The sequence below is a fragment of the Osmerus mordax genome, chromosome 24, assembly GCF_038355195.1.
Source record: "Osmerus mordax isolate fOsmMor3 chromosome 24, fOsmMor3.pri, whole genome shotgun sequence".
NCBI lineage: Eukaryota > Metazoa > Chordata > Actinopteri > Osmeriformes > Osmeridae > Osmerus > Osmerus mordax.
Genome location: NC_090073.1, coordinates 2,175,591 through 2,200,589, shown reverse-complemented (window position 1 = coordinate 2,200,589; position 24,999 = coordinate 2,175,591). Strand labels below are relative to the sequence as shown.

Genomic DNA, 24,999 nt, shown 5'->3' with positions numbered 1-24,999 from the left:
GATACATGTGGAAGATGTATGAAGGGAAAATAGAACATCTGCCCCTGACACATTTTGAGCAGCCACAGGAGGCACGCTGTTTGTGTGCTGTTTGTGGTTGTGTGATCAAACAGCTCGGCTCTGGGGGTGGTGTGTGGGTTGGGGGGGGGGGGGGTAGATAACACAGACACTGTACCTCTCTCACACAAAGATTGAGCCCAGTCCAGCCCCCCTAGATTCAGAGAGCCGAGTAATGCACTGGAGCTCAAGGACACAGCAAGGACACGGTAGGCATGGTGAGGTTCCCCCGTTCCCTCCACTGAAAGTGTGTGACCTTGATATTCTGACCTACTTGATGAAATCAGCAAACCAGATTGCGTCCCTGGATCTCTGGGAATAAATCTTCCTTGGACGGAATGCCTTTAGTTTGTTCGAATTCAATAGGCAAAATGAATTATTAATGATGGTAGTCATCGTATTTAACACAGTGTTTTAGCACATTATTAGTTGAAGCTAAAGCCTGTTTAATGTAGCTACATTACTAGTGTCAGGCTGCATCATTAAGTCAGGCTGCTTTTGTAAGGGCGGTCCTACAGAGCACGGCAGGTGTTCTACCACATAACCGGCACTAAACCTCTGATTACTTTGAAACTAGTGAGGCACTGCCGTACAGGCACAGTGTCAGAGCCACAACTACTATAGCAACCCACCAATGGGGTAGGAGCGGGGCGGAGAACAGTCGACGATTGTACTACAGAAAGGCTATACAACTGCAAAAAGCAGTGGAAGCGTCTTCTGTTTTGTACACGCGTTTCGCTCATCTGGTCAATGGATTACACAGTTTCCCTACAAGTGCAACATCAATTGACGGTGTTTCCGACACACTTGTACCAGGGCTACAGTTTGGAGTTACAGGTACCAGAATTAAATTCCTGAGTCATTTATTTTGTCTGTTGCATCGTATATTGTTTATACAACAAGCATGCATTTAAATAGATTTGAAATGTATGTTTTTATTTTTTATTTTACCGTAACATTATTTTTTGTATTTGTTTCGTTGTGAGAAATATCGGCATCACTGACATGAGGATTTTCAATGCGCACTACCAGCAGAGGAAAATATTGTGTAGGCTACGCCGTCATGGGATGTTTTAACGACACATGTTTAAAAGTATCGGCCACGCCATTCCGCAAAATTGTGCAGTTTAATGGATTATGCATTCCTATGCTGAGATTTTAGAATATTGTTATTAGATGCGGTTTTGAATTTGAAGCCGCGCGCTTCGGACACCTAGAAAACCATTCCCACTATTTATAAAGTCTGGTGACATCAATCCAATATAATGTTTTGTGCCTTACACTGACCATTACAGTGACTTCAAACTATTGTTCCAACACTGCATGTTAAACCCAGCCCTGAATTTGGTATTGCATGGTCTTGTTGACAATTCAACAAAATAAACATGCAAAGAGCACGTTTACACTAACTCCCAGCTATCCAGTGTGGCCACTAGGTTAGGATTAAGGATGGTGACAAGCCACGCTGACAGGACACGCTCGGTGCACCCTAGTATTTAACGCACCAAATTCTTCTAACATATTTTTTTGGCCTGATGTTTGTCAAGATGATCCTATCTCACTTACCCTGCATAATATGTGTCATTCAAACTCTGTTTCACATGCAGTGAAACATTTGGATTAGACTACTAAAATGCAGGCTACACAAGGGAAGTTTGAAATGCAACAACTCTGTTTACCATTGACAGTTTGCGTTGCACCTCTGCGTCTGTGACGTATGTTCCCCAGGTACTGTCAAGCTTATCTTTTTGCACCACTGCATTTCATTCTTTGTCATCTCAAGATCCCCATAGCATAGTGTAGCCTACGCCTTGTTGGAGAAAGATGATGTTCTTCTCTTCCTGCCGTGTTTGAGTCGTAATATAGCTTCTCTGGAATATTCTGAGGTATTCATTGTAGTTTCAATCTTTTTGAATTTACTCTGCCCTTCCTACTCTTCGGAATGGCAACACACAAAAAAGTGAAGCATTAGGTTGTTCAGCGTCAGTGGACATGGCTTTATGCGAGCGGGATAACAACCCTGAAAAATGAATCCACCTGTTTCACCTCTCTTATGCATTGAAACATGTTTCAGATGTGATTGTCTGTGTCCCTATCTGCTCTCTCTGAGGCCTCATCTAGCTGGCTTAGTATTTACATTTAGTCATTTAGCAGACGCTCTTATCCAGAGCGACTTACAGTAAGTACAGGGACATTCTCCCCGAGGCAAGTAGGGTGAAGTGCCTTGCCCAAGGACACAACGTCATTTTGCACGGCCGGGAATCAAACTGGCAACCTTCAGATTATGAGCCCGATTCCCTAACCACTCAGCCACCTGACTCCCTAGTAGTGCAACACTGCTTTACTCAGTAGCTCAACACTGCTATTGCTGTGCTCAGTAGACTACTGTTGGCGTTGTGGCCAGAGTTGTGAAGTTGCATAATACTTGGTATCTGTGCGGACCACAAGGTGGCTCCGTCAGTGCACTACCAAACTTTGTTTTCCTCTTTTGTCTATGATATCTGTTTCCTGCCAGTGCTACAGGCTGTCTGGATGGGTTTGCTTTAGGAGATATGATAAACGTCCTTTCCCCAGCAATGTTCCCCATTTGATATCACATGAAAATCGATCACATGGAGAATGTGCTTAGCACACCGTCCATACGAGTTCTCGGGATGAGAACCTTTATTGGCAAATGTGTCTGCTCAGACGCTGTTTGTTCATTCTATTTGTAAAAAGCTTGAAGTCGTAAAACGCTTAGGATCCTTTTCCTGCCGTCAGTCATGTGTAGGAGCTATATATATAAGCCGCTTTGAAGCACTCTGCTTTGGTGTCATCAATAAATGTCTGCTTTTGTAAACGAAAAATGTGCCTTCCTTTAAACTTCTGTTAGGTTTCTGTTTTCCTCAATGCTGTGTATCAAACAATGAGCGGATAGGACTGGAACAGGTCCGTTATTATAAATAGCTTATGTAACAAGTAATTTTAATAAGGCCAGCCAAATATATTCTCAGATCTTTGTAAAAAGTTGAAACTGCTTAAAAGCAAAGAGCATTAGGTAGATCCAAATATATCACAGAAGCAGGTCAAGAATACGCAGAATCAGAGAACTGCCTCACAGTTTGAGATTTTTCGAAGGAAGCTAGACTCCAGTGGCCTTGCGTTAGGATTTTGTGCAATGCAGTCAAATAACAACACCGGGAACATTTGAAAGTTATGTAGATTGTACGTTGCCAGTCTCACTTATTAATAGCAACACACTCCACACTGGCTCACCTCCAACCTGATTATGTTACGGAGGTGTCTGCAGCATGCTCAGGTAGATTAACACATTAATGTTTACACCCTGCTGTTCTTGTGGCCTGACGCTAGGCAGCATCACAACGCGTGGGACCTGGGAATGCTCCTCAGGACAGCTGTAGGGTACGAGGACCGGAAGTTAATGATACCAGTTCTGCTCTGCAGTGCCTTGTCTCACGAAGCCTGTAGAGTCGTGGAAGGAGCTGCAGTGTGGTATGGGACATGTAGTCCTGCAGTCAGTAGAGCCCAGAGTGCGAGTGTGCAGCCTCCCCCAGCTGGCTTGGTCCGCGTGCTCCCCTGGGTGATCAGCTGAGCTGGGATGTCACTTTGAGGCCCCCGAGCACCAGCTGGACCAACACTGCAGATGTTTGCCGATGATAGTTGACCGACAAGCCCGTCGACAGCACAGGTCAGTCTGGGTGTGGCGTCGGAGCAGCTGATCCGTCTTCCACTGCATGGCTGAGCCGTGCTCCTGTGGCCTCCCTGTACACCTGCCTTCTCTCTCCCCTGAAGCCTGGACCACAGCTCACCTACCTCTCCTCTCAGAAAGCAACAGTACCCCCCCCCCCCCCCAAATCCTCCTCGGAGCTTTTCAGTAGATTCATTCAGTCGTATTCTCATTCCCTTTCCAGATATCCAGACGCGTGCCTGTCGGAGGCTTTGTGTTTTTTGACGACTTCGGGTCCTTTGTTCTCGTTCTTCGGGTTCTTAAGAGGATCACTTGGTTATTATTTGCGTGTCAACACTGATGATATGCAGACTCACTAGGAGTTCCATCAGGCTGATAAACGCCGGCGTGACCTTCAGTAAGCCCGTGAGATGGAGAGGTGGAGTGGTGGACTGCACTCAAATGATTTGAGTCCTTGAGACGACTGCCAGGGCCTTCTTACTCAATGCTGTTGACTTGATGATTAGGCAGGGATGAGACAAAGCCCTAAACAGGACGGCCTTTTTTTGTAAGTACTTGTGTTGAAGATTTGGATATCTGCCACTAACTCTTATCATTTAGAAGTTTTAACTAAGTTTAATAAATAACGACTGCATTTTTGTTAAGCATTATGGCGTCCAGGATTCTGAAAGTCTTAGTTGTCTCCTTAGCCTTGGATCATCTCTGTTGCTCCAGAGAGATGGTTCATGTTGGCAAGACATGTAGGTCTCTCTAGATACAGCCACTGTACAGAAGGCTGCTACAGTCTGCTTTATCAGGATGCCATTGGCCTGACAAGTGATCTGACATCCAAAGGAAAGCTTTGAAAGGCATTCAAAATTCATGACGTCCTCCTTGAAAGGACACTGTTCATTATCCGCAGGACAACAACAGGTAAGGTAAGACAACCTTTCTTCATTTGCAGGATAGCAGGAAGACAGTGGGCAATGTAATCTATCAATGATTTATTGTCTTTTTAAATTATTCTTTTCACATGTAGAGTATGGGAAAATGAGTTTTGAGTGTGCTGTGTAGCTCTGATGGGGTAGAGTACCTCAAGGTGAGGCCTGTTAAGGGAATATGGGGAATGAAAATAAGCCAAGATAAACCAAAGGTATTAGAGAAAGGTAAGCTAATGAGGACCAGCAGTAATTAGGATGCAACGCTGGAAGCCTGGTCTGGTTTCACACTGTTTAACTCGGAAAGCTGCTTGTCCTTAGTGCATCATTGAAGGAAGCAAACTTTATCCAATTTCTTTTTTGCACGTTTAAATGTCTGTGGTCATGTTTCTGATTAGTGCGTTGGGCTGCCTTCCGCCTCTGTCCCTTTTTCTCTCATCTCTGATTCCACTCTTGCTCTATGATGTCCTGCCACTGAGCGGCTGCCTGCCTGGATGCTGCTGATTGTAATGAGCTCAGCTGGGATAGCACAAGAATACTCCTGTAGAGACAGGCCACCGTTGGTCATTGTGTATATCCCACACTGCACTTCTCTGAGCTGTGTTCATTAACTGTTATCTGCAAAAATACATGCGCAAAACTGAATGAATATTTCACTTTGGAATGTAAAAAATACCTTCCCTCTGAACTTTTTTTCGGTGTCGTCTTGTGATCTGTATGTATTGTTTGTGGTAGATCTCAAATGGAACAGGGCTGATTTATTCCATAGTGCTGCACATTTTTTGGAGAAAATGTGGCCTTCCAGCCAGAGCCAGCTTTTAACTACAGCAGATTTCAGATCATCTTTATGTATTCTGTATTCTTTAATGTTTTAGAGAAAATTATTGAAAAAATAAGACGCTATGCAACAATCTATTGTTCCAAATCAAAATGACAGTCCCTAGAACAAAGGAATGAAGACACTTTATCCAACTCATCCTTTATCCAAAGAGTTGTATTAATTATGTAAATGGGGAATACTTAAAACAACACACTTTTTTTCATGAATTATGGAAGTACCTCTTGCTTTAAAAATTCACAGGCCGAGTTGAAGTCGAGCTCTGGACACCTTGAGAATGAAGAGTCAGTATTTTTCACCGAACTTGTTTAATTAATTAATAAACAAATCACCTTGTGGCCTATATGATATAGACACCAAACTTTTCTCTTTGTCTTTCCACTACTTGATTCCAAACCAGAATATTAAGCCCTCTTCCTGTCAGTGTCAAGTTATCTTCCTATCAATCCCAGGCCCCAAGCCTGTCATATTGTGGAGTCTGCTCCCCCAACCCCCAGGAGCAGAAGAACCAATCCGTGCCGTGTCAAACCTTCCCTCAGCCAAAGGGTCACCTTGACGACAGCCCAGTGTGACTCAACACATGCTCATGGCTGCGCTCCAGCATCACAGATCAACACCTTCTCGAAAGCGTTACATATGACCTTTAGTAGCCTGAACATCTGCAGTGACACACCACATCGCTCTCTCTCTGTAATCTCTAAGCTGCCTCCCTGCCACACCTCCTGCCAAACCCCCCCTCTTCTACCTCTGTCCTGCTTCCCCAGCCTGCCAGCTACTACCCTCCCTCCTCTACCTCCACAGCCTGCCAGCTACAAACCTCCCTCCGTCCTTCTGTTTCCCACCACAACCAGCTGCTCAGGCTGATTTGCTGCCTGCCTGTCTGCGGTAAACAGTGTGGACCGGGTGTGAGAGGCAGGGTAATGCCACTCCTGCTAATTTGATTGTCCGGAGAGGCAAACCGGCTCCGTTTCTTTGAAACGCAGCACGGCTCCACACTAGCTCCGACTCCTCTGCGTCGTTTTCCACAATAACCTATGAAAGAAGGTTTGTGTGTGGCGCTCCTCGGGCTGACCCTAATGATGCCAAGAGGGGCAGCTTCTGTGATCGGTTATTGACTGCGTGTATCCAGTTGACAACCCCTGTGGGTGGAACTCCTTTGTCTACTTAAAGCAAAGGGAAATGTATATTTGTGGGCATCTCATTTATTAGATATTCAACCCATCGCAATCAGAGCTCGCTATCTGACAGTCGTACATCGTGTTCATGAATTGACTGTCAAGGAGGGAGAAGTGGAACATGTTAATTGCGTGAGCTCTTTTTGATCTCTCGTGAGCCGCGCGGACTCACAATCGCTATCGTTTTTTATCCCCATAAGACCGGCGGCTCTGCTACAATGATACTAATACTGACGGACAAGGACAGGGCCTGTGTCGGGTCATGCGGGTATCTGGCCAACAATGCTTCTGTCAAAGGGAGGGTGGAGAGGTCTTTCGCCCCTCATTCCCTACTACCGCCATCTCCTCCTCCGCCGCCTCTGCTCCCAAACAGTGTTTAGACTGATTAATGATTCATCTGCTGTATCTGTGTGCCTTCGCCCAAGCCGGGCTGAGGGCTGAGGAAGGCCGATAGAGCTCTTAAAGCCCCTCATTTAGGCTGTTTGTCCTGTGGAATTTGCGCACTGTCTCGTACCAAGGAAATAGTGCTGCTCTCAGCCGATTACAAGACTAAGAGGGCTGTTTGAGCTGCACTGATTTATTAATTTATCCTCCCGCTCTTTCTTTTCCTCTTCTATTTTCTGTTTCTCTCTCTGTCTCTCTGTCTCTATGTCTCTCTCTCTCTCTCTCTCTCTCTCTCTGTGTGTCTGTCTGTCTTTCTGCATCTTTCTCTTATCCCTCAGTCCATTGTGCTGCAGACACTGTGGGGATGTGACAGGGTTTCTGCTCACCCTGTCAGTCTAGCCCTGGCCTCTGGGTGATCGAATGTGCAACAGCTACGAGGCACAGTGTGACCTGCTGAAACTGTCTGCCAAGGTCACTTTATTTTCAGGAACAGCCACACTAACAGCCAAAGGTAATAAGGCAGTCTGGAACAAATGCACGGTGTCTGCTTCAATAGGATCATTCAAATGGAAGAGTTCAGAGGTTTGTCCAGATTAGTAGAGCGATGTTCCCCTCAAAGCGGTAGTGATATACTTACTGCTTTTTAATACAGTGTCAAGATAAAGTAACCCTATAAAGAAAAAGAACATTGGAATGACAAGGTGACCTCTCAGGAGAGAACCAACTGGAATTGGAATCTATAAAGGTTGTTTCAAGTTAAAATATCCGTAAGGTGCTCTGATAAATGATCTGGTTTTGACAAATTAATCGTTCTTTTCCCAGTTATTACATTTTTTATTTGTTTGTCACAACTGTTTCTCCAGGGAACATAAACCGATAATGTGCGAGAACTGGCTGAGTCTTTAAGAGTTCATCATTTATTTAAGTATCCAGGGTAGAGAAGAGATGAAAAGAAACAGCATGTTTGCCTTAAATCAGAGCTCTTGTTATCACATCCCCAACCTGATATATTTTGAGGGTCATCATATACAAATGATCCCAGTAATTCCCAGATTTGGGGATAAAAAAACTAAAGTGAATCAAGTGAGTAACTTGTTTTCTGTTAGTTCAAGAATGGATTTGGACAAAAATCATTTTTAAAATCATATGCATCATTCACTCGCACTGAGGGAACTGTACATCCATTTTGGTTTATATCATTATTTTATTATTTCCAAGTACCTACTCCGGTCTTCCAAGCTCTATGTTTATTCTTCGTTAGTGACTTTTAAAGGACGGGCCTCGTACCCACATGACCTGTATGCTCATCTGTCCGACAGGCCTTAATGAGGACGTGACTGGCTAAATGAGGATAAGTTGAGCATGAGTGCTCCCAAATATGGGATGTGGACCTCTAATGGAAGCGGGGCTGAATTAGTAATGGAGAGCTGAAATGACCCAGAATGACAGAGCTCTCAATGGAATGGATGAAATAGCAACACACCAGAATCACCATCCACATTACCATTTCCCATGCTGTGATTTATTTTTATGAATATCCTCAATGGACAGATTCTATCTGACTCTCAGGTTCTGTATTGTTCACAGAAATGGTTTTGACTTGGCAACAGAGCATTGGCCCAGATGCTAATGCTCTTTAGATACCCAAAATGAGGTGTTATTGATTACAATTTCCTCATTTTATGACTCATTGCTGGCACAACATACCCTGCATTTGTTTGTGATGAAATATTGATGAAACAACTGTAAAGCTATGACATGGTGTGTGTTTACCTACTTCGTTACATCACAACTTGGCATGTAAAGCATTGAAGCGTAATCCTGTGTAATTCATTTGTTTCATGTCAGCAATTCCCATTTGGCTGTTGCTGGTGTAGAGAGATGATATGATACGCTAACGGTTGTCTGTCTCCTCCACAGATGAAGTCTACAGAAGTGGACCAAGGGCTTTTCACAGACAGCTACTGCAAAGTGTGCAGCGCTCAGCTCATCTCAGAGTCTCAGAGGGTTGCCCACTATGAGGTGAGGAAGACCACCTGCTCCCTTCTCTGGGGGTCTCTGACCCCCCCCCCCCCACACACACACACACACACACCTTCTTTGGGTTACCTCAGGAAAACAAGCAGCAACACACCCAGTGTTAATTAAGGTTGCGGGTCATTTGTTTTTCCTCAGTCAGCCTGCACAAAAAAATTGTAGCAATGGCCCGAACAGCAAAGCACTGCAGGTTAGACATGCCAGTCAGCATATGACTCACGTGGTCTCAACCCAGTTATTAGCTGTAGTACTGTACACCAGGCATACAGTAGTAAGCTGCACCAGGTGTACTGTACCACACCTGGCTGCTTCCTCTCCTGGCTGTTCCCCCAGGCACTGGGGAAGAAAGAACCATTTTGGTCAATATTGAGATCGGGAATATTTAACGCTACTTATTGATATCATGCAGTTGTGGAGCTTGAAAATAGTGTTTTTTTTGCTGGGCCGAGAAGCTCAATAGCTCACTCAGTCTAAGTGAGCTATTGAATGTGTACGTTGGCACAGCTATTGCGAATTAGTGCTTGTTAACAGTGGATTTTCTTGAACTTTAAATCTAATTTGACTGAAAAACAAATGGGAAAAATTATGTAAAAAACATAAAAATGAGATAAATAAATCCAGCACATGTCAGGAAAGCAAATCTCATTGATATTCTTGTCTCGAAGTCTCACCCGAGGTAGAAAAGGAGTGCATTCAACACCGCACAGCTCCCTTTTTGACAGGTATACCACATTTCTATTAGCATTAGTGTACCCTAGCACACCCTAACCTTGAGAGATACACCATTAGTCAGGTACGTTACTGCTGTATGTGTACTACTGGGCCAGCCCTCCCCCCCCCCCCCCTTTCCCCAACTCCCATCCTCCTTGCAGATGCTGCTGCTCAGTCACTGTCAGCTGGTGTTACTGGACAAGCCTGTCTGACTGCAAAGCCCTAGTGTGGGACGTGGGGAATAATACGAGTTGAAAGGTCTCATATGAGACTCTGTGGCTGTCGAGGTATGAGTCTTCGTCCAGCCTGCTGGTCACTGTTGTAAAACGGTCGACGCCATTGGACCGTTTACCACTGTTGTAAGATGCATCACAGGCTTAAGGACATTGTCTATATTCATCATATGTAGTTCTTATTCCGACTGATCACTCACCGACTAGCACTGTGTGAACACGGTGTCGAGTGTGCACATATTAAGAAGGGATTTGGCAGTATATTATGGGTAGGATATAAATAATCGGAACTGGCCATGGGTAGAAGAAACATACATCTATTCTGCAGTGCACTGCAGTGCACAGGACAAAAGATTTAACCTTCCCCACTGGTATGAAATATTTACTCAGTTATTGTGGAGTGTGCGGGTGACTCCAGCATGTTTCCTGTTGTCTCCTGCAGACGAGCCTGTTCTGGTCTCTAATGGACAGTGACGTGTTGGGGGCAAAAAGTGACGACAGCAACTGTACAGGGCTGCGTTTCCCGAAAGCTTCGTAAGCCTAAATTGATCGTAGAATCCATTGTACGACGATTCTTAGTTTTACGGGCCGTTCCCAAAGACACCGTAGCTAAAGTGTCTCTTGAAATTCGTAGCTCTTGAAAGCGCATAGATTAGCCTACTCCTTACGAGCATGTTTGGGAGACGCACGTAAGAAATATCGATGGTTTCGTTATTTTGCTCGATCGTTGCTACGATCCATCGTTATCGGGAAACACAGCCCAGGACATGTAGCAAAGAGAGATTTGGTTTCGTCTTCTTCAGGGGTCGTGTCCTGTGTGATTTCCATACTTTGTTTGAAACTGCTCTCTTGACCCTATCTGTAATCTGTATTATTGATGCTGCATTTTAACAAGCCTTTAGTGGTTTCCTTCAACCCAATTTCGGTGGATCCTAAACTTAAGAGGTCCTGCATCTCTTGCTTTTCACCCTAAGCCTTTTCTCTCCAGTGTGACCTTGGCATTGGCCGTAACAGTATTTTCTTTTTTTTTTATGACTGGAAGATTTGTGAGACCAATCCAGCCTTCTGAGGTTGATCAAAGTTGAAAATGCTAAATGAAGCCTTTAGGCCAAGCTCTGCTTCCAGTTGAGTCTGAGGACGTCATTATTTCTGGGCGATACAGCCTTTAATCCCTTCTTCAAACGCAATAGAGACCTACCTCAGAAGATCTCTGAGATCTGGTCCACAGTGGAAAGAATCACTTCCTTTACCAGGTCACATTAATTTACAGTTCTGTAGCATTGTTCTAAACATACAGGGTTCAACATTAGGTAATCAATTCAGTGTGTCCCACATCTCACGCTTCTTACAAAGTTGATTAGCAAAGTATGTTCCGGAAAATGATGTTTTGCTTAACAGACAGTATCACACAAAACAGAGAGAAATAGATTTTTACGGTTTTCTGACTATTAGATTCATTGATAGTATTATATAGACAATTTCTTTCTTAGGATTGATATTAGCAGCAGTACTGTACCAATGTGGGAAATAGTATTGTTATCATTTGCCACAGAGCCCCTTGCTCTGCACGGTTGCTTTCATCCTCTGTGTATTTCTCTGCCTTAGCAAGAATAATCTCATTTTCCTGATCTTCGGAGCCTGCCTGTCAACTGGCATTTGTCAGCACTTCTTACTCTTGTCCTTGTTTTGCATATCTCCAGCTTTTGGGCTGTATGGTAGAACAGCTGTTTCCAAATCCAGTTTTCCACGGGAACTCTCAACCTAAATTCACACGTTTTGTTTCCCCTTCACAATAGCACGAGTCTCTTTTCAACAGCAGCTAATCGTTTTGGAATTGTCTTACCAGCAGCGCCTATTCCTTGGCTTTGTTGGACCAATTTGGCTACCCTCCCTCTATATAATATGACTTCACTTTAACTCTGCTCTTTTGTCCTTTCTGTGTCTTACAGAATGGGTTGTCATTATCTCTCTACTCCGGAAAATGAGTTTACAAAGCAACATATAGCTAGTTATCAACCGTTCTGTTCAGCCACCTGTGCACTGCGGCACGCTCTCTAGTATTTCGGTACCACGCCTTTCAGGATATCCCTGACCCTTCCCTTGACTGGTGTGTGATGAGAAGTGTGGAGGATACCGAGGGACTGTACAGGGTGGTCGAGTGTGTGGACTGACCCATCTCCCCTCGTGCTCGATCTTATTCCATAGCCGAAAAAACTTAGTCTGCTTATCTAAAGGCAACAAAACTGGGCACAGTATTTCACATCAGGAAACATTATTCAGTCTAGAGACTGAATGTGGAGCATTGATGCTGTTAATAACCGAGACGAAACCACCGAGACTAATCTGGTTCGAGCTTCCATGTGACTCTTAACGTCCATATCGAACCAAACCCTGTCGAGATTTTGGGCTTCACACGTTTACCCTCCCACTCTACACGCATATAGACTTTCCTCCCTGTGCGTTAGCTCCTATTGTCTTTCTCTCCTCGCAGCGAACACGGTGCTGCTTCCTCGCCCTCGGCCTGTAGGTTTTGTTCACTGGATTCCCACGTTCAGCCTTCTCCTTGCTCGTAAATATGCATGAAGAAGGGAGAGATTGAGAGGAGAGACCAGAGGGCTGAATGTCTACACTTGGTCCCGGCGATATCATCAGCCCTAAAGCCTTCCTACCATGCCGTAGACATGTTGGGTATGACTGTCAAGGCCTTAGGCTGCGTTTCCCGAAAGCTTTGTAAGCCTAAATTGATCGTAGAATCCATTGTACGACGATTCTTAGTTTTACAGGCCGTTCCCAAAGACACTGTAGCTAAAGTGTCTCTTAAAAATTCGTAGCTCTTGAAAGCTCATAGATTAGCCTACTCCTTACGAGCATGTTTGGGAAACGCACGTAAGAAATATCGATGGTTTCGTTATTTGGCTCGATCGTTGCTACGATCCATCGTTATCGGGAAACGCAGCCCTAGATGGTTACTGCGGTGGCCTTTCTCTGTCCTTGAGCTTGCCGCCCCGTGAGACCTCACCTTGTCACAGGGGGTGAGTGTCAAATAAGGCCAATTAGAGACAATCTGATGTTCCGTATGTCTTATCGTATTATCCCCGAATCTAGGCTCTCTAAGGACAGCAAGAGTGGAGCCGGCTGGTCCGTGGAATGCTGATTCGGCTTCAGTCTCTGAACCTAAATGTCCATTTGATCTCCGTTTGTTCATCGGATTTACCAGCAGCTACAGCTCTCTCATACAACCTGCAGGTGACTTGAACACAGCCCCATCTACGGAGGCTCTTTGTGGACATACTTTTCTCCCCAGGACTTCATTAGAACATAGCCAAGTTAAGACATGCTGTTTATCGGAGAGCTCATTTGCATTTCTAATGCCAACTCGGCCTGACCTTTCACTATTGATTGTAGGTTCTGGGGGCAGGGGATAAGAGAAGCCCATGGTGGAATACCGTTGTATACTTGGCTCAGTATAGATGCCTTGCATTATGTATGTACATGATAGCTTCATATTATCTGGAGTTATATCAATGCTGATTCAATCAGTCCGTATTTGAAATAACCAGATAAACACTGAATAATGAACAATTACACTGGAACCGTTCTGCTGGGTTGTGACTGTAATACAATACAATGACAAAATAAACAATTCAGAACATTGACAGTTTATTCTGAGAGGTGAATAGCCCGCGGTGGCATGTGTTCCCTTGAAGCCTAATTTGGTTAGGGTTAGGGTTAGCCCTAACTGTTGGTTAGGGTTAGCCCTAACTGTTGGTGGCAGTGTCAGGGCAGGCGTGTGTCGGTCAGATGCAGCAGGAATCTAGATCCCCACACCCCCTTTAATTACATCTCATGTATCATTACACCAGTGATATCCTCTAATTGTTGCACTAGATCAGATTGGCCATCAGAGATGTTGTAGCCTGTGCTGTATGTAAGGATGGGATGCATGCAAAATGGCTATCAATCAGAAACTCTGTGGGTTCCATTAGACTCTGGAGTTAATGGGTGGAAATATTAGGCTCTTTTTATGCTGACAATGTAATGAATGAAATTGGCGCTCAGAGTCCTTTTTACTCCAGTAACGGATAATTGAGAGGGCTTATATGTTGATTGGTGCCCAGATGATTGGGTCTTTAGTGTATCAGCGGAATCCATGCCATGAGGAACGTCACGCAATTCTTATCTAATTTAGAAGGCCTTTGGAGACACTAACATTATAAGTGATTAGTCTCCTAAGGGGTGCTTCTGTCTCTCTGATGTGTGCTAATGATGGACAAACAGAAGAAGATGCTCTCAACCATGTTGTCATGAGGGAAACTTTGTCTCTCATTGGGTGCAATTACTTTTGAGAGGAAAGGTTCCCACTGCAAGTTTTGGTCAACAAACTGAATATAATCCTCTTAATGTGAAGATAACACTATACATGTGAACTTGAACAGACATGAGAACCGTTGTTACCCCAAAACTAACATCTCTGTCCCAATACAATTCTCTCTCACAATGTCGTGTATTTCACTTGAGGATATGGTTTTGAATGCCTTCAAAATGGCCTTTTCATTTGTCTCATACGCACACGTTAATAAGGGATTATAAACTGGAGTTTGTACTTTCCGCTTACATACAACAAGAACTGATTTGAACTCAATGCTGAATTATTTCCTGAATTCAGCATGGGCTGAAATTCGGCTCATAATAATAATATAATAATAATATGTATTTATATAATATATATATAAAAATCATAATAATGTCATGTTAGTGTTAATGTATGATGAAATCAAACCCCATGTGAGTAAGCTCTATCACACACATGGCAGAGAGGGAGAGAGCTGGATTATAAACCTCTGAATTTCATCTTTGGGTGATTTTTTGAAACTGGCTTTCTTCCCTGGGTGCAATTTCCTGAGATATGAATGACATACAATTGTGTGATATCCATCAATGCGGAATGCCGACAAATTCTTAATTAGATTTGAACACCTTTAAAACTTTCTGGGTTTTAATCAAGTAATGGGAGTTTTATTTTGGAGGAATAAAGAGTGAAATACGATGGCATTCTCCAATTTGGTCAACTATTCTTGCTTTTTTCTCTGCAGATAAAACTTGAGGAAGACCCCAAAGGCAATCGCTTACAAACAAATCACTTACTGAAAATGAGCTAAAAAAAAAATACTTTTGAAGTTGTGGGGTCCAGGAAGAAGGTATAATATATGAGCTGTCAGGAAGGGATATCCCATGGCATGGTGGGAAGGTCTGTTGGGAACTCTCCAAGGTGTGTGCAGAGTTTTAGTGCTGAGAGTTTTACATCTTTATCCCTCAGTGGTTTGACACCCTGCTCAGTTATTTCCCCAACGTCCAACGGTAGCTAGCCATTAACTTCCACATCGCTTTCACTTCCTGGTCTGGTTTCACTTCCTGGTAACTGATTTTAATGCTATACTTCAGGCTCAGATAATGATTAGACGTGGAGCGACAGACAAAAAGGTAGGCAGACAGACAGGCAGGCAGGCATTGCATTTAGGAAGGCAGACAGGTGCAAAACACACAAAGTTCAAAGTGTTTCTTGTTTAAAGGCACGTGTGTCTATTATGTCTATTGTTCTTACAGTGGTATTTCTGGTTGTGTGATATACTTATTTTTCCGCATTGTTGGGTAATGCCTTCAGTTTGTGCCAGCACAACCAAAATAAGGCTCAGATCCAAGTACAAGTAAACACATCCGCATTATGTTGCCTGTTGCAGATGAAACACCATCAACGTACAGTTGTTCTTCCTCTCCTCTAACGTAGGATGTGATTGCAGATTGAGAGTGTCTTCCTCTTATCTTTGAGGGGGTAAACTCGCGTCAGAAAGTGGGTTTGTTAGTGGGAGTTTTGAGAATGAACCGCTTGGCCTAGTTTTTGCCTAGTTTTTGACAGCATGCTGCCAAGTGTTAGGAGGAGCACATCGTCAGTTGTCTAGTGATTTACCGACTGAACAATTCACTGGTTAAGTGGGCCTTGGCTGCTCCTTGAGAAGCCAACTTGGTTCGGGGGGTCTGTCACAGTCGGGGTAGGTCTTAGCTGCAAAGACAGATTATATAAAGACAACAATTTTCACACGACCAGATGATTTGTCTGAGGCATCAAACTGAGAATACATTCACTCGATGACATTGAGATATTCCTAACTCAAATGTACTGTATGTCAACAGATGAATGTCACATGTTCAGTCTGAGCTGATTTTGTCCACTTGTCTACAATACAGCATCTCGACATCCCGGTACAGACTCCTCCTTGTCATTTAAGAGATTGCAGTCCCAAATGTGGCCTAACTAAAAGCGTCTTTGACTTAATGAGGTGGTCAGGCAAGAGTCATCCATGACAGACACAAGATGAGAAGAACCAGAACGGAGAGGTGAGGTGTTTACAAAATGGCTTCCTGGGGCCCAATTAGAGGGAGCCTGCAGGTTGTGCTTATGGGTGTCACTCGCCCACACTGAGTGCAGCGTGCCTGCTAACGTCTGCAGTCGCATCAATTAGTCCTCGGCTGCTTCACAGCAGCTCTATGTGGCACGACGGCGCTCTCCGCTGATGTCCGCTTTGCCAACAGCTGGGACTGCATGGTGTCTGATTAATCCATCACACACATACACACAGCTGCTTACCTGCTTATAAACTTGCATGCATACACATACACACACACACACATACAGGGCAAACACAGGCATACACACACAGACACAGCTCTATGAAGCAAATGCAAGGAAATCGAATTATTTGAATATTACCTTTTCGGAAAAGGTCAGAAAACAATCTTTTTGCCAACTATACAAATGAGTAACCTAAGGATGTTATTTGCCAAGTGGCTGATGATGTGCTGTTCTGGGGATTAGTTTCCACACAATGATCTGTGTGTGCTCGGAAACAGCCTATTACTGGGAATCAATGGGACATTGGCGCAATTACATGCTATATGTGCTAGAAGATATTAGTCAGATTCACTGGTTCACTGTGCATGCTGTTGGCCGTATTCCTGCATACACTGTATGCTATTCGATTGAGAAAGTTAGCTAGAACACCGTTTTCACAAAGTCAGTCCTCTGGAAATGTCAAATCCTGATTCATTCCCACATATAATACAGACAAGCAGCCCTATGCTCATACGCCCTGATTCCGCCTGGTGTATTTCATGCAAATGAATGATGTTTCTCTGAGATTGTGGTCACATGGGCGCATGACTGGATGATAAACACTTAAAAGCCTCTTCAGAGTCCAACGAAGTGACAGCCTCACACCTCACCCTCACCCCGCTTCGCCCCACCCCCTGTCCCAACTCTCTCCAGAACCCACCTGCCCTACTTGATGTCAGGCCTGCTTTGTCTGACTTTACGTAATTGGAAAGAACCTGGAAGGCTCAAAGCCCAGTAGGCCCACTTGTCCAGTCCGTATCAGCGCAACAACAACATAGGAAAGAGCACAGCACTGCACACTTAAGAGTTTGCTCATGTAAATGGCTTCAATTAGTGACAGGGAGATAGACGGGCACTGTAGCTCTGCCATGACATGGCATTATGTAACTATAACAGCAGCAGGCAGACAGTTGACTAAGATGGCTCTTTGATGTCACTAATTGGTTCTAGGCTATGAATGAGCAGTATGGATATGTACTGAAGGTCTGGGTTGTCCCTGGGCTGATGAACTAAATAGAAGAATACCTACTGTACATCAGTTGAATACCTAAGTACTTTTGTTGAATACCTATTCATATGAATTCACGTATATATATTCATATATTCCTATTCATGTAAATCCAAATGATTCAAATATACACATCAAAAAGTAATGTAATGTAAATGTAAACGCAGACTTTTTCATTGCCTTTTTGTAAAACTTTATCAAAATTGCTGCTGCTTGTGTGATTTTGTTTGTTGCTACGTAAAGCCTGAGCCTCCATACAAACCCCTGGTTTGTGAAGTGAAGAATCTCTTCCCTGTAGCATAGAGCAGGGTTGTCTCAGGGCAACTCCGGAGCCTCAATGCTCGTCCCTTCTGTGCTCATCCCACTCTGAACTCATCCCCTCAGGCCCAGAGACAGTCCTGGGCCACACCACAACAGACCGATGGGAACTTTGATCAACTCACCCATGTGCTGATAATGCAATATGGATTTTTCTTCAGCACTGATCATGTCAAGCGTGCATTTGGAGGCATGATTGTAAAAACAAGACACACCAGGGAGACATCCTGTTCTACTCCCTAGTTTATTTATATGTCCCTTCTCCAGTCACCATCTGAAACATACACTTTTATATGGACACACAGATGAACAGACACACGGAGGGATTGAGACATTGACAGACAGTCAGCAGACAGGCAGACAGGTAGGCAGACAGACAGGCAGGCGGACAGGTAGGCAGGCAGAAGCACAGACAGAAATGCCATCAGTAGTGTAATACCATGTGTCGGTCCCAGTCTTAAACTGGTGGAGGCTTGTAGAATACAACTGGTCGACTGGTGTGAGTCCAAAGGCATGCACCAGTCCACCACCCACAGTGTGTTCACCCACTGACTTAATGAAAGGCTGCCTTTATGATCTGGTTTTAGGTCTGTTCCTGCTATGGGTTGACTGTCTTAAGTGGGTCACCTCCCCCCCCCCCCCCCCCCCACCCCCCCACCCCGAGACATGGTGCCTTAAATTACCCCCAGCTATGGAGCAACTGCACATGGCTACAGGCAGAGCCTACATATTGCATCTAACCGCTCCGCTGTTTGACGATGTCTTATTGTGTCCGAAGGAGATTCCCAATAAAAATCAACTCAGGTCAGTGGTAACTAAGTTTCCACTAAATTATAGTTCTGGGCTATTTGTTCTGACGTGAGATAAGAGGATCTTCCTGATGAAGCCTTTCTCATCGAAATAAACTCAGGATGCAATATCCTCTGCCGGAAACAGGAGAGACAAGACAAATAGATTTATCTGGCGCCGTCCAAGTTGACAGGAAGCCATTTGAAAAGCTTGTGGTGTCGTGCGTTCTCACACCTCGCTGCTGTGAATCTCCCAGAAAAAGGCTGTCAAACGGAAAGGCTGTCAATCTCCAACTCTCTTTTTCGCCGTCTCCTTTTCCCTTTCTGTTCTTCGCGCCCTCTTCTATCTCTCTTTCTCTCCCTTTTTGTCTTTCTCTATTCATCGTTTGAGATGTAATGAAAGGTTTTCAATAGGATCTCCTTCAGCGACTCTCAGTCCCTCTCAGTCAATGAAACCAGCCCCCCCACCTCACCTCACCTCATCCCCTCCTCCTTTTAATTTAGCTACACATCTATGTCTCTGCAGAGTCAGAGGTGGTGTGGGTGCTGGGTGTGTGAGGGGATCCATCGACAGTCATCCCCCACACCAATGGACTGTCCGCTGTCAAAGCGAAGGAATCAATCGACTTGCGATGAGGGACTCTCCGAGCCTCGTCAATGGAAGCTGCACTAATTACCCTGGATATTCAGTGGTATCCATGTGCTGTGGATTTCACTGTTTTCCATCATTGCTTTTCCAGTCGATCGAGCGGTACCTTGCTATAACGCAGATGTACCCGATAACCGTGGTGACCCTAAGCTATGAATGTCAATCAATATGTCAATGAAATCTAATTATGTTGTGCGTCTATATAATTTCAGCTGAGCTCCATCAGTTATTGTTATTTTATAATTGTTCATTTGTATTTTCAGAGTCGGAAACATGCAAACAAAGTGCGTCTGTACTACATGCTACATCCCAGAGATGGGGGCTGTCCAGCTAAGAAGCTCAGAACAGACAATGTGAGTATACACACCCCACACACACCACACACCATGCACACACACACCACACACACACAACACACACACACCACACACACGCTCCACACACACACCATACACACACACACACACACACCACACCACACACCATACACACACACACCCAACACACACCGCGCACACACACCATACACACACACACGCTCCACACACACACCATACACACACACACACACACACCACACACGACCCCCACACACACTACGCACCCACCAAACACAAACCGCACACATGCCACACATACGCTGCACACACACAGGCCTACCGCACACAGTCCCTCAACTGTGAATTACAGTGAGAAAATCATTAGTTGTTGAAAATTGCTTGGCTTCATACTCACAGGCAGACAAACTCAAGCATGAACATGCACATTCACACACACACGCACACACACAAATACACACACTCTTCTCTCAGCTGTTCACTCAACCACTACAGTCTTAATGGACTTTCCCAGTATTGATTCCTGCCCTCATGTCTTGACCCTCTTCGCCTCTGTCAGAATGGTGAATAGATAAACAGCATCTTTGCTTGGCTGAACGGGGGAGTAACAATGGAACAGTCTGCGGTTGCCAGAGCTGCTTTCAATCTATTGAAAAAAGCCCCCCCCCCCCCCCCCCCCCACACACACACACACACACACATACACACACATGTTAATCTGGACTACATTGAATTTTTGACAGCAGCGATTATGTCCTGCTGTCAGCCCCTGGTGGATACATGTGTGGACAGTGATGGGTGTGTTTCTGAGCTTTCACCTTGCAGGGACAAGGGGAGATGGATAATGGTGGTTGTACACAGCACAGACTGCCCTTGTTTTGATGGAAACATGGTGAACCAACACTAAGGCTCAAGAAAGCTTTTACATATGTATGAGGATAGAGTAGGTTGTGCTGTACATTTCAAAGCAATGTACATGCATTGTGCATGGCATTGTCACCTCGTGTTTTATTGTGAAATCTTTTCAACTGACTTTGCTGCAGACGCCTACTGTATCATTCAATGGGCGTCTGGGGATGGGAGATGAGATTTTTTAGATGTGCAGCAAGAGTGCAGTTTGTAGAGTGTGTGGCATATGTCATGTGTGGAGTGTGTGGAGTAAGTGGAGTGTGTGGTGTGTGTAGTGTGTGCTGTGGGTAGCGTGTATGTCGAGTGTTACTCTGCACATTGGTGCTGAGACTGGAGGTCTCAGCTGTGATTACTGTGAGTCTGATCTGCCATCAGCCTGGGAATGTCTGCCTCTGGACCAGATAAAAACTCATCAGGGGACGGAGCTCTCTCTCTCTCTCTCTTTCTCTCTTTCTCTCTCTCTCTCTCTCTCTCTCTCTCTCTCTCTCTCTCTCTGTCTCTGTCTCTGTCTCTGTCTCTGTCTCTGTCTCTGTCTCTCTCTCTCTCTCTCTCTCTCTCTCTCTCTCTCTCTCTCTCTCTCTCTCTCTCTCTCTCTCTCTCTCTCTCTCTGTGTGTCTGTCTTTCTGGATCTCTTTGTCTCTACCTGTATGTCTGTATCGCTCTGTCTGTCAAATCTCTGACATTTGACCTGTTGTTCTCGACCAAGTCTCATAGATGACTGCATACCATATTCACATAAACACATGGAAAAATGTGTTTTTATCCAATATCAATTATTATCAACCGTGCCGTCCACAATAGGAAGATGTATATGTTTCCTATTTGTTGACTACTACTCCAAACTGCTAAATAAACCCTTTCCAAAACAGGAAGAAAAGGGATATGCTGGAGGTAGAGACGTCTTTTTTTCCCTTCATCTCTTCAGTTCTATGTTACCTTTTCATCTGCTTTCAACATCAAAGCTCTCTGCTAGCGTGTGTGTGGGAGTGTGCGCGTGTGCATGTGTGTGCACGTGTGTGTGTGTATAGCAGTCAGCTGGAATCGGTGTCATCCTCATGCATCTCAGTGTTACCAGAGGAAAGCTATATCATTGGTCACTTGATAAGAGAAGCTAGTGTTTGGTGGTTTCAGACTTTGTGTCTGGACAGAATCAGGCAGCATGGCTGAGCAACACAGCCAAGCGTAAAACTATGCTGGTCGAGCTCTCACTGCACATCCATGGGAGGAGAGGCTGATGCCTTCTGTCAACCACTTTAACACTGGCCATTTGGCCGGGCGGGGTGTCTGAATAATAGCGGGTTTTTTTCAGAGAATTGTCTCCATTACAAAGATCTTCTTTGAGAAACATTGGTGGATCCAATGGTGACGTGTGTAGGTAGATGACGCAGCAACATTTGAGGTGGTCCAAATAGTTGTATCTGGATATTATCCAGTTAAGACGGAGCAGGTCATTGAAGGGGAAGACAGGTTCATATGGTGGGGAAGACGTGAGCTGAGGGACATCACCACATACAGAGGAGGGGAGATGTGCACATCCACCAAATCCGTTGTCACTAAGCAACTGAAAATCAAACGTAAGACGCTAGGCGAGATAATGAAAGTTGGGATGAAGAAGCTTTGCTGTATCTCTCCCTCTCTCTGGATCTGTTTCTCTCTGTCTTTGTCTCTCTATCTCTCTCTCTGTTTCTCTCTTTGTCTCTCTCCCCTCCCTTTTCTCTCTCTCTCTCTCTTCCTCTTTCCCTCCACCCCCCCTCTTAGACAAGGTTTCAGATTCGTCTGATATCGACACTCAATCAGTCAGAAGTAGCCGAGCCAGATAATTAAATGTTCTTTCATTCCCTTTGAGATCTGAAGGATGAAATGCAACAGCTCTGACATATACTAAGGAGGAATATATGAATATTTCATTTTACACACAGTACCTGTGAATGAAGTGTGAGACGTCATTTCGCGATTCAATTCCAAAGAGCAATTCATTCCGAATGATTCTATTGTGTTGGTTCTATTGGATCTGTTCCTTGTTCTCCTTTGTTTTCTTTTGAAAGGGACATTCTTTAGTTGAGAGCTGTGATGCTTAGTCTTTCCTGTGGGAGGGCTTCAGGTTGTGAATCCATAATGCAGGCGTTTCAACCGCTCAACCCACAACTCAAATCTGCTCTAAAGCTGGAGACATAATTATTCACCATGTCCAAGCAGTGAAGCAGTGTATTGGGAAGAAATAACAGATAAACAAGTTTCCCTCAAAATTTAACCCTCCTCTCCTTTTAGTCCTAGCCATTAGTATTCAGTGTGCGAAAGTCATTGCTGGCACTGTTTCTAATGAGTTGCTATGGAAAAAAGGCAGCACCCAATAAGCATAGAGCTCTTATGTCCATCTGTTTTGCACCAATTCAGCAAGTGCCATTGGTTACTTATAACTACATGGACCTCTGAAGGACAGTTAAACTCTCCCCCTGCCCTGGGCCCTGTAAACCTCAGTATAAATCAGTAAAAAGGATACAATTAGCAACCGGGGGGAACTTTAGGACAGACAGGAGAGCTCCGAGCCTTACTCCTTTTTAATTAGCAGGATTAAAATCAACCGTTGGCGCTCTCTAGTCTAGGAGAGAGAGGGGAGGAGAGAAAGGAGAGAGGAGAGCGGCAGAGAAGAAGCAAGGGGTGAGATAGGGACTGTGTGTGTGAGACAGAGACAAAGATAGAGTGAGAAAAACACAGAGAGAGAGAGCTAAGTGCCACAAACGGATTTTTAAACCCTGACCTTTCTTGCACTCCCCAAAAGGACACATCCCTCCAGATCAGAGCGGTGAGGGACAGTGATAAACAGATGTGAGGCGACGAGGACTGTGGCTGCTGCATGGGTCTGAGGTGGTGACGTCTAAAAATAGTCCGGCGGGGGCCCCCTGGGGGCCTGAAGAGCCTGGTACCCAGCACGGCCCTGTCTGGACCTGGCTGAACTGATCTCAGCTGACAACTCCACGCAGCTAACCGCAGTCGCCGCGGTAACCTTTGAGGGGGTGGAAGGGGGGGGATGTAGAGTCATAACCAAAAGCCTGGCCATGTACTCTGGCTGTCAAACAACACGAACAACACATCTGCTTCGAAATATACACGTATACGTGAGAAGAGCCGTGCAGGGCCGCATCAAGCGCCCAAAAAAATGGGCACATCTCTATGTCTGATGTTTACGAGCCGTCAGAGAAGAGAGAGTTGTGTCGGTATTCCGAGCAGCTCGCTAACTGGATGAAAGCCTAGCTGGGACACTCATGGAAAGGTGCAGCAGTGAGTCTGTCTGTAGTCTGGGCAGGGAGCTCTGGAGCATGCTGAGCCCCCCCCCCTCCCCTCCCCTCCCCTCCCCGCACTCTGCCCTGCCCTCTCCCCTAGGTTTCCGTCTACACGAGGAGACAGCAGTCATCCCGTGTCTCCTCCCGTCCAAATGTAACGGGTCAGGAGCACAGCAGGGCAGCGCCCGCGTCCTCCTCCCCTGTTCTCCTCCCCTTCACTCCTCCCCTCCTTTGACGGTGCCCGTCTCCTCCTCCATGCCTCCCCTCCCCCCGCCTTCTCTCCTCCTCTGCACACTCACCCTCCTCTCATCTTGCCCTCCTCCCCCCCCCCCCTCCCCCCCCCCCCCCACATGTACGAGGATAGTAGATGTCCGCAGCTGCTTTGCTTGGAGCTGTTTCACGTCGTCGGAGCCGTCGCCAATAGTGCTCGTCTCTGTGAGGTATCACCTGGATGACCGTCAAGCCTCCGTCCTGTGAGGATTCTAACAAAGAACGAGTTCGGAAGCGTCTCGCCCCGTGCTTCCCGGCTCGCCTGCTCGCCGCCGTGCTGAGCGGCCTGGCGGATGGCCGTGGTTGGCAGTGCCACATGAGGGGTCACGACCTATGCCTAGGGTTGACGCCTACTCAGGATGGCATCTGCTGGTCTGTGTTGGCATGTCCAGGGGCATGGCTGCATGTGTGCATAATGAGTTCCTGTGCTCACCCAGTATCCCCACATCACTCACCCTGGGGGTAAACAGCAACATTGTATGCGAGTGTGTGCTCATGCGCAAACGTTGTGCGTGGCTTGAAGAAGCCGGCATTTCATTTGGGTCCTCATTTGGTTTGCCAAAAATTCCAAGCCGTGAGAAGAGACAGACAGGAGTCCCGTGATTGCTGATGGCACAGGTGTGCAATGCTGCCTTGACTGAACCAGAAGTGACTGCAGTCTCACGCTTGGTCGGGTAAACGCTTCCTTCAGCAACACCCAGCAGATTGCACATCTCTCAATCTGTAGCAG

General features: G+C 45.3%; 1 protein-coding gene across 1 annotated transcript in view; it reads left to right on the top strand.

The window, feature by feature from the left end:
- Window positions 1-850: 850 nt before the first annotated feature.
- The window catches only part of zmat4a (zinc finger, matrin-type 4a), a 49,384-nt gene continuing 25,235 nt past the window's right edge, over window positions 851-24,999 (top strand). Inside the window, exons 1-3 of the mRNA XM_067228445.1 lie at window positions 851-894; window positions 8,980-9,081; window positions 19,735-19,824. Of these exons, the coding sequence (XP_067084546.1) occupies window positions 8,980-9,081; window positions 19,735-19,824 (192 nt within the window). The 5' untranslated portion in view covers window positions 851-894. The remainder of the gene's footprint in view (window positions 895-8,979; window positions 9,082-19,734; window positions 19,825-24,999) is intronic.